Source organism: Solea solea, chromosome 6, assembly GCF_958295425.1.
Source record: "Solea solea chromosome 6, fSolSol10.1, whole genome shotgun sequence".
NCBI lineage: Eukaryota > Metazoa > Chordata > Actinopteri > Pleuronectiformes > Soleidae > Solea > Solea solea.
In genome coordinates this window covers 27,461,660-27,478,161 of record NC_081139.1, presented here as the reverse complement: position 1 = coordinate 27,478,161, position 16,502 = coordinate 27,461,660, and the positions used below count along the sequence as shown (strand labels likewise).

The window sequence follows — 16,502 nt, the reverse complement described above, 5'->3', positions numbered from 1 at the left end:
TGTGTCTTAATATTATGTATAGCTACTGGCACTGCTCGACCCATTCATATTCATTTACATTCTTGAGTGGAATTTGGAGTTTGACATGTACACTGAAGTGATGAGCATAGATAATGGACAAACTAGCACATTCTTGTCCTTCAACAGAACATGGCTGGGCATCACCAAGAGGAGGGTCCATCAAATTCTAGAGCACAGCTTGACACAGTGAGATTTTCGGTCAATACCATGTTAAATCTGTATGTAGAAATGCAGGAATTAAATGTTGTCCATATGTTTCCGAGTTGCCGGTAAAAGAGTTGTACAGGGTGCACCTAATGAAAACCATTCAAAAAAACAAGAAAGAAATGGTGTACCTGGACCGGCAAATCAGAAAAACAGACTTGGAAATTCTATTACTTGAACGCCAGTTGAGGTGGGTGCATTGTCATGGTGAAACAGCTGAATATGTGAAATATGTTAATAGTTGGAACTATATTACAAATCCTGACTGTTGCTTTTGTACTTTTAGGGAATAAAGAAGAACCAAATCACATGTGAATTTGTCTTTTATTTTTAATCAAAACGTCTAATCTGGGTCGGAAGATTCTCTCACAACGTTATGCATTTCTAATCAATACGGCTTCAATGTCGATTGGATTTCGAATGAATGGGCAATCCATGTCTAACCGCTTTCTTCGTGTGGGAGGAGATGGGTAGAAACTCTGGGTTTCTTATAGTAAACCTGCCAGCGAGCAGGTTATGTTCACAGAGTAAGTTACCGCAGTAACAGACCCAGAGTTTAAGTTACCTCTCTTTCTGGAACGGATAACTCAGAGTTTCCCTCATCTCAGGGTTAACAAACTCAGAGTTCTCACATAACCCGCTTTCTGGAATACCCCCCAGGTTGTCGTCTAACTTGTTTTCATTCTCATATGACTTGCAGTTTTTCTTAAAATCACCTAAAAGGGCAGAGTTCTGCTCAAACCTCCCATTGACTCGATGTGAAAACTCGGCTCTAGAGTTTTTTAAAAATCAAGACGAGGGTGATTTTAAAACTGTCATTTCTCTGTCAATTCCTGACGCTCACACACCAAACATTTACTCTCTATCATCAACCATTCTTGAAATGCGACAACTTTAAAACATGTTGTTTTCTCAGTTTTGCACTGGTTTTGGACAGTTAGAAACAGGTATTTGGAAGGGGGGGACAGGGAGTGGGGGAAATAGGGCGGGGGAGGGGCTTGTGAGTCAGTCTCTCTCTCTACGGTTTAAAGGTTCAATGCACCCAAATTAGCAGCAAGAAGCAGGCACGATCAAGTTTCATGATGCCCTTTTCCTTGAACAATGTCCACATGTCCTGGCTAAATATTAACTCAACATGGCTGCCAAAATGTCTCTGTGTTTGTGCCAACGAACACTATTACTCAGCACTTTATTAGGGTTTTACAAAGACCCACAAGAGGGGGCGCCAGAGTCAATCCCAGCTGACACAGGTTAAAAGGGGTCAAACCCTGGACAGGCCACCAGTCCATCGCAGGGCAAACATATGGAGACTGAGGGAAGAAACCGCAGAACCTGGAGAAATCCCAGGCACTGTAACGTGATAAGAAGGCTCCAGCTTAGCAGAGGCTAATCAAAGACTCAGCTTATTAAGAATAAACTATACTCCACCCTTACAGCGCCCGGGTGTGCGGCTGCTACTTTATCATACATGAACAAAACAGGTGCCATACACGTAGCCTGAACATTACTGGGATGATGAGAGGTCAAGTGGAGTTTGTGAGTCCACAGCAGGAACAAAACTACACAAAACTACCGCTAAAGCGACTACTAACAAAACTACCGCTAAAACAACTACTACCAAAACTACCGCTAAAACAACTACTACCAAAACTACCACTAAAACAACTACTACCAAAACTACAGCTAAAACAACTACTATCAAAACTACCGCTAAAACAACTACTAACAAAACTACTGCTAAAACAACTACTAACAAAACTACAGCTAAAAAAACTACTAACAAACGTCTTGAAACGTCTTGAAACATTAGCGTTGCTTTAGGTTGATAAAGTCAACACCCTGCGAGCTTCTGTCTCTTGTATAACACCTCATAATGAGATTTCTGCGAGAGAAGTATAGCAAAAAAAGTGGAGGGGATGGTCTACAGCAGTGGTTCCTAACCTTTTTTCCTTGAAGCCCCCCTTGCTTGTGTCCAGGACAAAGCAGGCCCCACCCCCGACCGGAACACACATACAAAAAAGAATAGAGTTAAAAGTTTATATGCAAAACTAAACAGTTTTAGGTTTTTGTTCCTATTCTAAGGGGAATGAAGTGCGCCATCTTGGAGAATTGGAAGGGAATCCATTGGAAGGGCTGCAACACAGAGGTGAGGGCATGTAAGGGAGCAGAGACAGAACTAAAATTGCGGATGAACTTGCGGTAAAAGTTTGAGAACCCCAGGAAGAGCTGAAGGGCCTTCCTGGAGTCCGGAACCGGCCATTCACGCACTGCTCTGACCTTCTTGGGGTCCATCCGGATCTCTCCGGGTGAAATGATGAACCCCAAGAAGGAAACCAAACGGGCGTGAAATTCACACTTCTCTGCCTTCACGTGTAGGTGGTGCTGCAACAGTCTCTCCAGCACCTGGCGGACATGGTTGGTATGGGTGATCTGATCAGGGGAAAAGATTAGAATGTCGTCGAGATACACAAAGACGAAGACATTCAGCATATCGCGGAGGACGTCGTTCTGCTTTTAATTTGGTTTGGACCCATTTTGATGTGTGTCTTTTTTTTTAGGTTAATATTTGTTTTTGTTGAACATGCTTAGACTTTACTAAGCAGTCTAAGTAAATCATTGACAGACACGCCGACCTGTCCTTTAATCTCATTGGTTTCTGGGGTTGTCCTTGTTGTCTCTGGACTTCACTGCACCGTCGGCGTTGTCTGTTTGTCATGGAACCTTCTCACGTTGATCAGACTCACAGATCGAGCGTGAAAACATGGGCTCTGGAAACTCACACGTGGACGTCTCAGCGGTTTCTCTTCAGTGGTATCAAGCGTCTTTACAGCACCCATGTCTCTTACCAGATGTGGGCGTCGATGAGTCCTTGCTGAGATTTTCTGGCATTAACTCCAACACTGAGCTTCAGGCCTACTCCAGTGAGCTGGCCGACAAAGTCCCAGACTACATTGAGAAATTTGTATCTAACTTTGGGACGTTCAGTCCAATTCCAAACGCTGTTGGACTTGGAGCTTTAATGATTTCCATGATCTTGGAGATCGCCATGAAGAGCACGACCACGCAAACAAACGAGAACTCATACAGCATGCTCCAACGTGTGTTTGGTGAAGAGAAAGCTTCATCTGTCCGTGACACAATGACAGATTGCGTGGACCGTCATCGCACATACATGAACAACGAGCAGCGCTTGGCAGAGGAACTACGGATATTAGAAAGGACGCTGAGCGGCCACCTTGCCACCCTCAAGAACTCCCTGCTGTATGATGGACAGATGAGTTCACGTGGCTTCAAAATCTGGGTGAACGGCGCCTACTTCCAAGTCCAGATGTTGATCCACGAGGCTCGACTGAGTAAAAAGCCGAAAAAAGCAAAGGCAGAGGATGTTAAATCAATCAGTGCTCTCATTGATCGGCATTTGCAGGACCTGGATCGTTTACTGGACAAATACAAACCTTACAAAACGCGTATGACTAAAGCAACTTCTTTGACTGATTGGTGTTATGTTGGCTTGACTTCTGTGGTTTGCAAGCAATCGGCATGCCTTATCATAAATATTGACAACAAACAGGTTCAGTGTGAAGTTAAAAGTGAAAGTTTAGATGATCCCTGTGAAAGTTCTGACGTGATGGAAGCTTATATCAATCGCATGTTCACAGATTATAATCCGGTGCTGAAGAGTCATTTTTTAGATGTCAAGACTAACCTCGTCTCTGTCATCAGGCAACATGACGCTTTCACTCCGCCATACATAGACTGAGATCTAAACATTTCACACCGTGTTTATGACACAGTGATGTGAAGGAGGAAACAAAATCAGCCTCATCTGTGGATGAATCAGTGATTTTTGAACTAGAATGACAGAGTGAAATCACTGTATGAAGATGGATCAGGTGAACGTGATGTTAAAAATGAGTGGCACTGTGAATCATGTGATCATGACTTTTGCTGCATTAAGATAATTAACCCTTAAGAGTCCCTTTAAAAAACTTCCTAATTTGTAATAAATTATAAAATATAAAATAATTAATGTTGTGTCTGTCATTTTAAAGTGTAGCACTTTGCATTTACATGTTCTGTCTTTAAATTATCGTATTTAATGTGAGGTTTTGATCAAGTCCACTTGAAAACAGGAGCTAGCTCGGGGAAACTGAAACCCCAATGGACAACGAACAAAACCTCAAGGTACAGCCGTAAAACCTTAAAGGTACAGCCTTAAAACCTTAAAGGTACAGCCGTAAAACCTTAAAAGTACAGCCTTAAAACCTTAAAGGTACAGCCGTAAAACCTTAAAGGTACAGCCATAAAACCTTAAAGGTACAGCTGTAAAACTTTAAAGGTACAGCCGTAAAACCTTAAAGGTACAGCCGTAAAACCTTAAAGGTACAGCTGTAAAACCTTAAAGATACAGCCGTAAAACCTTAAAGGTACAGCCGTAAAACCTTAAATGTACAGCTGTAAAACCTTAAAGGTACAGCTGTAAAAACCTTAAAGACACTGCCGTAAAACCTTAAAGGTACAGCCGTAAAACCAATTAATGTCACGAGTGTGTGTTGTGTCCGTCATTTTAAAGTGTAGCCTCGTTGCATTTACATGTTCTGGTGATTTTCCATTTGAGTAAATTAAGCCGAGTAAATCAAAATGTTGAGATAAAAAGTCAGAACCATATGTTGCTTTTCTGTAATATCTTTGCTGTTTACACGTGAGTCGTAACTCGCTGCAGGTTCCCTGTGCAACGATGGAAGTCTGTGAAAGCTATGTGTGTGTGACATATTGTCGTCACAGTTGGGAAACGCACAAACATGAACCTTTGCTCCTTTTTATTTAATGGACACATTTACTTTCTGTACTCCTCTCTCCAACTCTCACTCATGTTTCCAACTTCTTTGTCCTGAAATAACTATCAGGCCTCGTGAGACTACGCAGGACTTTGAGTGACACATAATGTTGCCAGACTCTTACAATAACACTTTGATTCCTTTATTGGGGAAAACAAGCACTTAGGATGGATATAACTCAGCCCTAGATTACAGCCATTGATAGCTATTGTGATCTCATGGACCAATTCTGGAACTTCTGGAAGTATACTCTTCACGTACATACACACATTTATGAACAAGTTGAAAAGTACCAGAATTCCGCTCGAACAATTCAGCGCAGAACATGTAAACGTTTCTCGGAAACTGAACCAGTCCAGTAATGCATTGATATTTTATGTGTGAGGCAATACTGCCATCTACTGGATGATGAACAACCTACACAGTTTTTGGTGTGTGTCTTTTTTGAAAAAAAGTTCATAGTTGTAGAAGTCTAAGTAAATCATTGACAGACACGCCGACCTGTCCTGTAATCTGATTGGTTTCTGGTGTTGTCCTTGATGTCTCTGGACTTCACTGCACTGTCTGCGTGGAACCGTCTCACATTGTTCAGTCTCACAGATCGAGCGTGAAAACATGGGCAGATGACAGATGCGTTCCTGCAGGTTTAAGATCTGGGTGAACGGCACCTCCTTCCACGTCCAGATGTTGATCCACGAGGCTCGGGTGAAAAGCTAGACTGGCCAAGTGACATCAGACGACGTTGAATCAATTAACACTTTCAATAATGTGTATCTGCAGGAACTGGATTATTTACTGAATAAATACAAGATTTACAAAACTAAAATCTATAATAATGAACAATGTCAATGTAAACTGAGACCTAAACATCTCACACTGTGTTCATGACACAGTGATGTGAAGGAGAAAACAAAATCAGCCTCGTCTGTGGATGAATCAGTGATTTGTGAACTAGTATGATAGAGTGAAATCATTGTATGAAGACGGATCGAGTGAGCGTGACATTAAAAACGAGTGGCACTGTGAATCATGTGATCATGACTTTTTCTGCATTAAGATAATTAACCCTTAAGAGTCCCTTTAAAAAACTTCCTAATTTGTTCCTAGTGGCAGAAAACGCCACCTTGCCATAAACTGCTGTAAAAATATTATATGTTAATATTTTTTTCCACTTTAAATGAGTCAGTCTTTTAAAGCTACTTCAGCCTGAATTATACGTATCAAATATTAATAATATTTTTGAAATATTAACTCTTTAAACGCTATTTTGTTTTCACAACTCCACTGTTTTTTTATTGAAAAAAACAAAAAATCTACAATAATTTCCATAAAATACATTTCAAGGGGAATTTGATTATAATTATTATTAGGCCTTGGGATGGGTCAAAGATTAGCAGAAACATTGATTTTGATGCATTGTTATTTTTTTTGCAGTGTCAGATTTTGCGAAAAACTCTCTTATTTGTTCCAAACGGCAGAAAATGCCACATATCACATATTAATATTTTTTTCCATTTTAAATGAGTCAATCTTTAAAAGCTACTTCAGCTTGAAATATACATATCAAATATTAATAATATTTTTGAGGTTTTAACCCTTTAAAGGCCAGTTTGTTTTCACAACTCCACTGTTAATTTGATCCTTGCAGCAGAAAATATCAACTTCTCAAAAACTGCTGTCATTTTATATGTTGATAAAGGCCATTATGTTTACACAAACCCAAAAAACAATCATTTCCATAAAATACATTTCAACGAATATTTGGTTATTATTATTATTATTATCATTACACCCTGAGTTGGGTCAAAGATTAGAAGAAACATTGATTTTTATGCATTTTTAGTTTTTCTAATTTAATGATCTTAGCTTATTATGATATACAATGATTTTCACTAGACCTGCTACTACAAGGAAAATATTTTTCTTTCCTACTAAATAATTATTACCCTGTTTTGCTCCAAGATAAACAACAAATAAAAGAATAGTTTGAACCAGAAAAAAAACCCATTTATTTTGCAAAGACGAACATGATGAATGATGAACACTGAAATATGAACATTGAATATGAAACATGGGGCAGTTAGGTCTGTTGTTGAGGTTGGGAAGAGGGCAAAAGATACAGAAGGCTGATGGTAAGTAAGTGAGTGAGTGACTGACTGACTGACTGACTGACTGAGTGAGTGAGCAGCATGTGTCTGTGTGAGAGTCCAGCTCAGGGGGAGCAGAGACTTCAAATGGACAGGCTGTGGTCTTTCGTGTAAACTCCCCACATTTGCAGCAAGTGCTGCCAACTCTGGTCTTTCTTTCAGTGCACAAATGGCACTGCTTCCTGTCCTCACATTTACTCATGAGAAAAGGGCCTGCAGCAGCAGCAGCAGCAGCACCCTGCAGATATGCAACCATTCCCGCAGCAGCTGATGAGCAGGGAAGGTGCCCTCTCCTCTCGATGTGTGGGGGGTCACCAGCATCTCTCCCACAACAGGATAAAGGTGTTGTACAGTGAAATGTCCACCAGGTTGTGAAAAGGGCCAGTGGCCACTAATTTATTCTGCTTCTGCAGGGGTTGGTGCCGACAACCTAAAATAAAAACCCAATAACACAAAACAACAATATAAAAAAATGTATCCAAGTATTCTTTCTCATGATACACATATTATTTATTTTTATACCAAAAATCCAAATTTGCAACAAAAAAACCTACATATAAATAAGAACATTAGAGTAAAAATAAATAAATGTGTGTGTAACTGATGCGTAATGGCACCTACCTGATCAAGGTTATCGACACCTTTGCATCTGTTGTAATATTCGATGGTCTTTCTCTTCCTTTCAATGCTTGGAGTAGCACATTCTTGGCTCCACAGGGGATGTAAGAGACCAGTGTGTGTATCTTCATAAAAGCATCATCCTCCTCCACTTCACACTCATCTTCAGATGAATTGGAGTTGGACTACAGCTTGTCTGTTTCTACTTCTGAGGCTTCATTCATTCATGATCATTTCCAAAAGTCATTTCCAAAGGAGATGACTTTCTCCAAATAAACATTTCCAAAGTTTACATCTACTTTGGAGATGTAAAGTCTTTCCATCTCCAAAATGACTTCTCCTACAATACTGCTCATGCTTATAACCATGGCTGCAGTGCACCTGCATACTAGAACTACCTAAGCAAGAGCTGCTGAGGTATCTTTGAAGTGCTGAGAGGCTACTTGTTGTTTTTATTATTGAATAGGTTTATAACGCAGAGTATGGTCTTCTAAGAAAAACCTCTTATGAAGTTGAACATAAAAGACATACTCACACATTTCTTAATACATTCACCATTATCCAACATCAATAGTGGAACACACTTATCATCAGTAGCAAGGAATGTGTGCAGAAAACAGTGAAAATGTTCTGCATGTTTTGAATAGGAAACAGTAGCGCCACCTGGTGGACAAATATAAAAAATTAAATGTAATGCTAGTGGTCCAACATGAAATCTTAACATAAAGAAAAGCATTATTTTATGTTAAGATAAATGTGGGATCAAAAATAGTATTTTCAATGGTTTTCAATGGGGCGTTTTTTGGCCCTAGGAACAAATTAGCTAAGTTTGTTTTAAATCTGGCACTGCAACTGCCAATTATTGACCCATCTTAGGGCCTGATAATGATAATAACCAAATACTCCTTTAATTGTATTTTACGGAAATTATCGACGTTTCTTTGGTTTTTTTAGATAGAAAAGTTGTGAGTTGTGAAAACAAACTGGCCTTTAAAGGGTTAAATTCTCAAAAATATTATTAATATTTGAGATGTATATTTCAGGCAGAAGTAGCTTTAAAAGACTGACTCGTTTAAAGTGGAAAAAATATTACTATATAATGTTTTTACAGCTGTTTCTGGGAAGGTGGTGTTTACTGCCACTAGGAACACATTAGGAATTTCTTCAATAGCCAAGCCATTTTAAGCTTATTAAAGAAACGGAGATGACAGTTAAAAGTTAAAGAAAAAGTTCTAAAGTTAAAGAAAAATTAATATCCTCTGGAAAATTTGAGCTATATTCATTCAACACAGCCAAAATGGCTTAACAATTAAAAACAGAATGGCTGAAAAATGGCCGAGGAACTCTTAAGGCTTAATGTTACCAGTGTGTGTTGTGTCTGTCATTTTAAACATAAGTACATAAGTGCCATTCAGTTTATGCTTGTTGTATTTCGTTACATGTTCTGCTTGATAGTTTAACCTCAAACAATTACTGTTCAGTGATCCCCGAATAAATCGCACAATAGCTTCATATCGCGAGATGAGTCGTTGACGCGAGACTTGCTTCAGGAGGCTTGTGCGCGCCAAAACACACCTTAAAGGCACCCAACACACCCCACAACATGTGGGTTTGTTGTCGGAGTTGTTGTGCGCGTTGTTGCTATTAACATCATCATCACTGCTTTTGGTTGATCAATGTGGATCAACATGGAGGGTGGGAACACTTTGAGCTGATCAGTCCTAATAAGGTGGTTACTTTATTACTAAACAAACAACTTAAAGAGTAGTAAGCTAGCAGTTTGTAAGTTAGGTACAGTTGCACGTGTGGTGATTTAAGTGATTTCTATGACCTGACAGTTTTTTTTTTTTTTTTTTGATCATTACTGTTCATACAGGTCCAGTGCTTGCATTGTTCCATGCAATTGGCGTATAATAACAATATGTCCTCGATGCTTAGGCACTACAGAGCCAAGCATGAAAACAAGCAGGAGAACACTGTTCATTGTAGGTTATGTTTAATATATATGTTTATCCACACAACTCTACACACCACTAAAAATGTTACAGTAACATGATGTCAGATAACAGTTTTATTTGTTTGATTCTGTCTTAGTGGACCGAAAGCAGGAGCTGGATGAGGCTCTGGTGAATATGCTGGTGAAGGACTCTCAGCCTTTTACCACTGTGGACGATCCAGGCTTCAAAGAGTTTGTAGGAAAGCTTGACCCCACATACACTCTGCCTTCCAGACAGACTCTGAAGAAGATCTTGGAGGAGAAATATGAGGAGGAGTAGGCCAAAGCCAAGGCTCAACTGCAGAGCGTGGAGGCAGTGAGCCTGACCTCTGATATGTGGATGCATATCTGGCAGTAACTTGTCATTGTGTGCTGGATAATATGAAGATGGCCACTTTACATTTAGGAGTGCTGCCTTTCCCCCAAGACCACAGTGCTGAAAACATTGCAGCTGCTCAGAGTTCTCTGATGGTGGAGTGGGGACTTGAGGGGAAGGTTCAATGCCTGGTGACTGATGCTGCTGCAAACATGGTCTCCACTGCGAAAAAAAACTAGCCATGTGACATGTTGTTTGCATTGCACATGCATTAAATTTGGTTGTAAAAAAATCCCTGGATCAAATGCCTGGCCTAGAAGATCTGCGCACAAAGGCACAAAAAGTGATGACTTATTTTAGGTCAAGCACTACCAGAAAAGAAAAACTGAAACATGTGCAACAGCAAATGAACTGTGCAGTGATGTAGCTCATTCAGGAGGTGGACATGCGCCGGATCAGCACCTTTTCGATGTTGCAGCGCTTGTATAATGAGCGGCAGACAGTCGGGGCAGCTCTGGCATCGCTTAAGACAGATGTTCATCCTCTCTCTTCTGAGGAATATGAAACAATCGCAGCGTGTCTCCCCATTCTATGCAGCAACTGTGGAACTGTCCCAGGAGAAGAGAGTGTCAGGTTCAATGGTGATTCCACTTGTAAAGAAGTTATTTCAAGCAACCTGGGAAGTAATACAGAAGACCACAAATGTAACAGCAACAGCAACAGCAAAATCGACCTCTGCTGAAATCGAGCAAAAAGAGACACTGTGGGGAGCCGCACTCAAAGACCAAGTGGGTCCGAGAAGGTACAACTCTCAAGCTGAGCTCTGTGGAGTAGTCAGTTATGCCCGAAGGGCTGTAAAGAGGTGGTTGGCTCGTATAGGGAGAGTCCCTATTCCAGCAAAGTGGGAGGCAGTACTGACAGTGAGAGAACTCGAAACATCATTCCAAGATCCCCCTACGTCATCCCGCGACATCATCAGAGACACTGTAAGACAGGGAATAAAGATGAAAGTCTGGGCGTGGTATTCAGTTGTATGGCCTCGAGAGCACTGCATGCTGACATTGTGGAAGATCTGTCGACGGATGGATTCTTAAAGGCGTACCAGCGTTTCACGGCTCTCAGGGGCCACCCAAGAAAGCTTAGGTTGGATCACGGGATCAACTTTGTGGGCGCCAGGCCAGTGTTAAGGGAACTTTACGAGTTCCAAAGCAGCATCGACAAGGATCAGGTCCAGACGAAAGCAGCCGCCGCTGGGACCGACTGGACATGGGTGTTTCACCCAGCAGACTCTCCCCACTGAAATGGAGCAGCTGAAGTAGCAGTCCGTATACTTAAGAAAGCGTTGAGCAACATCGAAGTGGAAGGTGGCCTGTCTGTTATATGTGACAGATATTATGATTAAGATAACCTCCCGTCTGTGTGTTTGGAGCGCGCGCTGTTCGTAATCCAAAGCACAGCTGTTATCAAAGCACTGTCATCATCAAAGTGCAGTTTGCCATCAACGCTTTGCTATCAAAGCACTTTTTTATATGTTAACCTTCATGTGTCTTTGTCTATTTAGTGATGGGCAAATGAAGCACCGTGAATCACTGAGGCTTTCCAGCCCATTGCTTCACCAAAAGGTTCACTCATCCAGGCCTCAATGAAACAGTGAATACTGCCATCTGCTGGACAAATTAAATTACAGTCAATGCCATTGTACCACGACTTGAGCTGAAATGTATGATTTACTTATGTGTGCAGAAACAATAAACAATGGATATTTCTATAGTATGATCATGTGTAAGTATGTGGACAACAACACAGACATGGAGCTCTGTTCTTAATTAAAATACCAATGACAACATTTCAAGAGTTTGTATTTTTATTCAAAAACACTAGTTTTTCCAATGTTTTTGGATTCAGGCGGTTCCTTTTTTTAGACAACACTTCTCCAGCCTTCGAAAAAACCCTCTCACATGGCACTGAAGACGCTGGCGAACATAACCAGGTTACTGCCAGTTTGTGAAGGTGTGGATACATGGCTTTATGTCCATGCCAATATACGAGTGGATCCTCATCCCTTGAAATATTCATCTCTGCCAAGTAACGATCCACTTCAATCACGGCATCTGCCACCACACTTGAGCTGCTCCCGCTGCTGTTTATGGCGTCATCCAACAGCCGCCAAAGTTCACCTAATAACAAAAAAGGGGGGTGGGGTGTCATGCACAATACCACTGTCATAATCAAGGATACAGATGGGGTTACTTACTATTGCCACCAGATTGAGCCACGCGAGTGTTTTGCAGCTGGTCTGGGGGGGCAGATGAGGCTTCATGCCTTATTACATTTGCACACTCATTTTTCAGCCGGTTCACTGCTTCTTGTCTCCTGGTTGCATTTTCGAATCCTAATTTTTTAAATCTTGGATCCAATAAAGTTGGCATTGTCAGGCCACCTGCTGACTCCAAAGAACTCATGTGGTCCCTCAGACGTCGAACAAGGTTGTCCCCCAGCTGCCTCGCAATGGTGGATGCATTCATTGTGTGCATCTTGTTTGTTATTGCATGATGCAACATCTTCATGAGAGGTATCACTTTTGAGGAGGATACCCTCTTCTCAGCAGAAACCTCAACTGTTGCTTGGTGGAATGGGGCGAGTACACTCAGAGTGTTGTTCACAGAGTCATACTCAGCTGCTGTAAGGGGGGTAATGTCTGTTTTCAGTGAGGCCAGGGCTGCCCCCACTGGCTCTCTTAGCTCATACAGCCGCTGCAACATAAGGAATGTGCTGTTCCAACGCGTGTCTACCTCTATTATCATTTTGTAGGGCTGCCTTCCCATCTGCTCCTGCACTTGGACCAGTCGCTCTTTCGCAGTAGTGCTTGTGCGGAAGAGGGTCACCAACCTCCTACATTTCTGCCTTAATTCATTTAGTCCTTCCACATCATCGAAGGACTTGCGAACAATAAGGTTTATTGTGTGAGCAATGCATATTGCATGCCTCACATTTAGCTGTCTCACACAAGCGTTCATGTTTGATGCGCCATCAGTGACAAGACACTTCACCTTATCTCTGATGCCCCACTCCTCCATGAGCTGTACATGCCCCGCTGCAAGGTATTCTGCTGTATGGGCCTTTGGAAAATGTTGCACCCCAAGCAGAGTAGTGCAGAGCTGGTCTTCATCGTCAATGAAATGGCACGTCACTGCCAGGTAGGCGTCCATATTGATGGACGTCCACATGTCAGACGTGAGACTGACAGCCACAGCCTTCTGGACCTGCTCTCTGGCCTTCTCCTTGGCCTCCTGATATTTTATATCCACCATTGCTTTCAGAGCCTGAGGGTGAAAAGAAGAGCTGTTATGATGACCAACATAAAAATGACCACATTGGCTCTGTTCACACACCTTTCTACTGGGGAGAATATAGTTGGGATCCATTAGGTGCATGAGCTCCCTGAAGCCCACATCCTCCACAACGGAGAACGGCTGGGAGTCCTTGATGATCATGTTGACCACAGCCTCATCCACCATTGCTTTTCTGGAACCTGTAACAGTTATCAATTAACAGTGATGCTGGTGTGTTGTAGGAGCTGAACACGAGATTTTGACAACATGCAAAAAAATATCTGATGGTACTTTGGCTTGTATCCGGCCTGTTGGCAGGCTGGGCATGCTCATGCAGTGCTCTGTAATGGCGAAGCATGGAGGAAGTGTTGTTGCTGTATGTTAGCTGTTTATCACACAGCAAGCACCTCACCTTTAAGGAAGTCATACATATTAGGACTGATAGTTCAGTGTATAGCGAGTATACAATATTCACTATTTTATGTATATCATTACACATACAAACCTTATTATGATCAGTCAACTCAAAATACTCCCATACAGGTGAGGACTTCCTCTTTCTTGCTGGCTCCATCTTTGTGAAAAGGAATTTGTGGCAAAACAAACAAAAATGGAACTGGCAGGAATGTTAATGCTCCTACAGTGCTTTGTAGTAAAATCACGCTTAACATATACATGCACCATCACATGAATAAATCATTCCCCAACACCAGTGTTTATTTTTTCAACTCATTTTATTAATGATACACAAAACAGTTGTACATATTTCACTTAAACATGTTATCTTTAAGAATGAGTAACACAACACTGCTGTCAAACTGTGGCTTCCCAGTGACGTCTTTACATACATGAGTCAAAGTAGAGTGTATGTGACTGAAGAAAGTGACAGAAGGTGCACATATATACTCAGGAGTGACATTTACAAACATAATAACTGACATACACACAAACAAACACAAACCAGTGTAAAAGGAAAGAAAAATATATATCTCACGTCAAAGCCCTACAGTGGGGGAAATGATCTACACTACTCCTTCTACTTCTCCTACTCTCCTGCTACTGCTACTCTTATTCTGACAAACTCTCTCCAACTCTCTCCAACTCTCTCCAACTCTCACTAACTCTCTCTAACTCTCACTAACTCTCTCTAACTCTCGCTAACTCTCTCCAACTGTCTCCAACTCTCTCTAACTCTCACTTACTCTCTCCAACTCTTCTCACCATAAACGCCTACAACACCCACAGCGTGCCTCGAGGTTTGAAGCGTTTTATTGGGAAGTGATACGGTGAACGAACCAATGACGTGATCTGTCCAAACCGAGGCCTCGTTTGTCATCGGTTACGTCATTTTCCGGAATCGATACAGGCCTCGAAGCGCGGCTTCATTTGACACGCCCACTTTTACTCGAGACAAGCCTCAATGCCTCAGTTCATTTGTCCCATCACTACTAATCATCAGAACCCGTACAATTTGTCGGTTTACAACCTAACTATTATCTTACTACTAACTGTGTGTGTGGAATAAATCTTCATAAAGACACCCGAGTTGTTCCCGCCATACTCGTTTTGGTTTATTGAGCTGAAAGGATCAGTCAGTAAAAATCTGGACAGGGACAGCCGTAAAACATTAAAGGTACAGCCGTAAAACACTAAGGGCTCTATCTTGCACTCAATTGACTTTGTACACTGGCGCTTGTACAATTCCTATTTTGCACTCCACGCACATTGGAATTTTCCCTCCACAAGCCCAGGTCCCTAAAATAGGGAATGAACTTGCGCTCCGGGGGGCGGTTCAGCGAAAAGAGGAGACGTGTTCCGGCGCAAACGTTCCCTGGTGCTATTTTGCTGTTTCAAAAAACAATTCCGCCACCGACCAGGAAAAACCTAGTTTATTAGGTTGGGTGCTGATTTCTAAGCCCCCCAAATCCCTCAATGCTTTCAGCGGTGAGGGTGGAGCAGCGATGTCCTCTGCTGGCTTGGACTTCCCCCGTCTTCTGACATCATTGTAGCGCTTGCGGCACTGGTGCGATGTCCTGGGGATGCCAGCCGTAGATACAATCGTTGCGTTTTCCTTCCACGCCTGTTTAACTAAAACTAATTTGGGTGGGTTTCTCCCATCCCCATACAAAGCCACTTCTTCGTCTTGTGATTGGCCAGTTACCTGGAAGTGATGTAATTGGCATGTCAGCTCTCAGATCCGCAGCTCCCCCTCTGGAAAGGCAGATGCACCGCTAGCAATGATCAAAACATTGAGTAATGTCGTAATCTCTTACACATTTGATCCGGAGTCTGACCCAGAGTCAGAAGACACTGTGACAGTGAAAGACTGCTGCAGGACGCCTGTAGCTTGGATAACGTTGTGGTTACCGAGATGATAAACACACATGCAAATGAAACACGAGTGTAGCGTGTAGCTTAGCCTGTAGCCGGCTATCACTAATGCGAAATGAAAAAACAAGCACACAAAGACAGTTACAGCTCCGGCCCTCAACGTGAAAAATGAAAGAAATTAAAATGGAATTTGGGAAAAAAAAACATTGAAAGGGATTTGGTAGGGCTGCACCACAGGTTCTTCACCAGAGGTGTTAGCCGTGAAATGAAATGTAGTCTGTGCGATTTTGATCATCAACCCTCGGCAAAGTTGTGGGTTTGACATGAAATAGTGGACGTGTGGATGTGTCTGCAGCTCTGAGTTAAAAAAACAAAGTGCTTCATGGTTAAAGTCCAATTGATCACTTACTGGCAACTGAGGGTAGAATCAACAAAAACGCCCTAATGTTCCACAGACCTGGTTGGTTGCTGGTCTTGTCCTCAGAACTATAACTGCTGACTCTGAACTTTATCTTCAGTCTCTTGCTCTTCCCAGATCGAGATTGAAAACATGGGCTCAACTTTATCCCAGGAAAAAATGGACAGTGTTGCTTACGGCTGGTATCAAACATCTTTACAGCACTCATGTGTCTTACCAGATGTGGGCATCGACGAGTCTTTGCTGAAATTTTCTGGCATTAACTCCAACTATGAGCTTCA

At 41.9% G+C, this 16,502-nt stretch overlaps 2 protein-coding genes across 2 annotated transcripts; both read right to left on the bottom strand.

The window, feature by feature from the left end:
• Positions 1-11,796: 11,796 nt before the first annotated feature.
• On the bottom strand, positions 11,797-13,164 carry LOC131460807 (E3 SUMO-protein ligase ZBED1-like). The gene is made up of 2 exons (XM_058631604.1): positions 12,395-13,164; positions 11,797-12,317 (listed from the first exon to the last, which is right to left on the bottom strand). Exons 1-2 carry the CDS (start codon positions 13,155-13,157, stop codon positions 11,989-11,991), a joined length of 1,092 nt encoding a protein of 363 aa, XP_058487587.1. The 5' UTR covers positions 13,158-13,164; the 3' UTR covers positions 11,797-11,988.
• Positions 13,165-13,186: 22 nt separating this feature from the next.
• On the bottom strand, positions 13,187-15,334 carry LOC131460601 (zinc finger BED domain-containing protein 4-like). Its single transcript, XM_058631211.1, has 3 exons — positions 13,533-15,334; positions 13,327-13,463; positions 13,187-13,259 (listed from the first exon to the last, which is right to left on the bottom strand). The coding sequence occupies exons 1-3, from the start codon at positions 13,656-13,658 to the stop codon at positions 13,187-13,189; spliced, it is 336 nt and encodes a 111-aa protein (XP_058487194.1). The 5' UTR covers positions 13,659-15,334.
• Between the last annotated feature and the right edge of the window lie 1,168 nt (positions 15,335-16,502).

Bases quoted from the DNA above. Each gene is read 5' to 3' on its own strand.
- LOC131460807 (XM_058631604.1), bottom strand. From the start codon at position 13,157: ATGAACGCTTGTGTGAGACAGCTAAATGTGAGGCATGCAATATGCATT. The intron at 12,318-12,394 runs GTAAGTAACCCC...TTTTGTTATTAG, and splicing joins GGCTCAATCTGGTGGCAATA to GTGAACTTTGGCGGCTGTTG.
- LOC131460601 (XM_058631211.1), bottom strand. From the start codon at position 13,658: ATGGTGGATGAGGCTGTGGTCAACATGATCATCAAGGACTCCCAGCCG. The intron at 13,464-13,532 runs GTGTGTGAACAG...TTTCACCCTCAG, and splicing joins ATATTCTCCCCAGTAGAAAG to GCTCTGAAAGCAATGGTGGA. The intron at 13,260-13,326 runs GTGCCATTTCAT...CATTTTCCAAAG, and splicing joins GACGCCTACCTGGCAGTGAC to GCCCATACAGCAGAATACCT.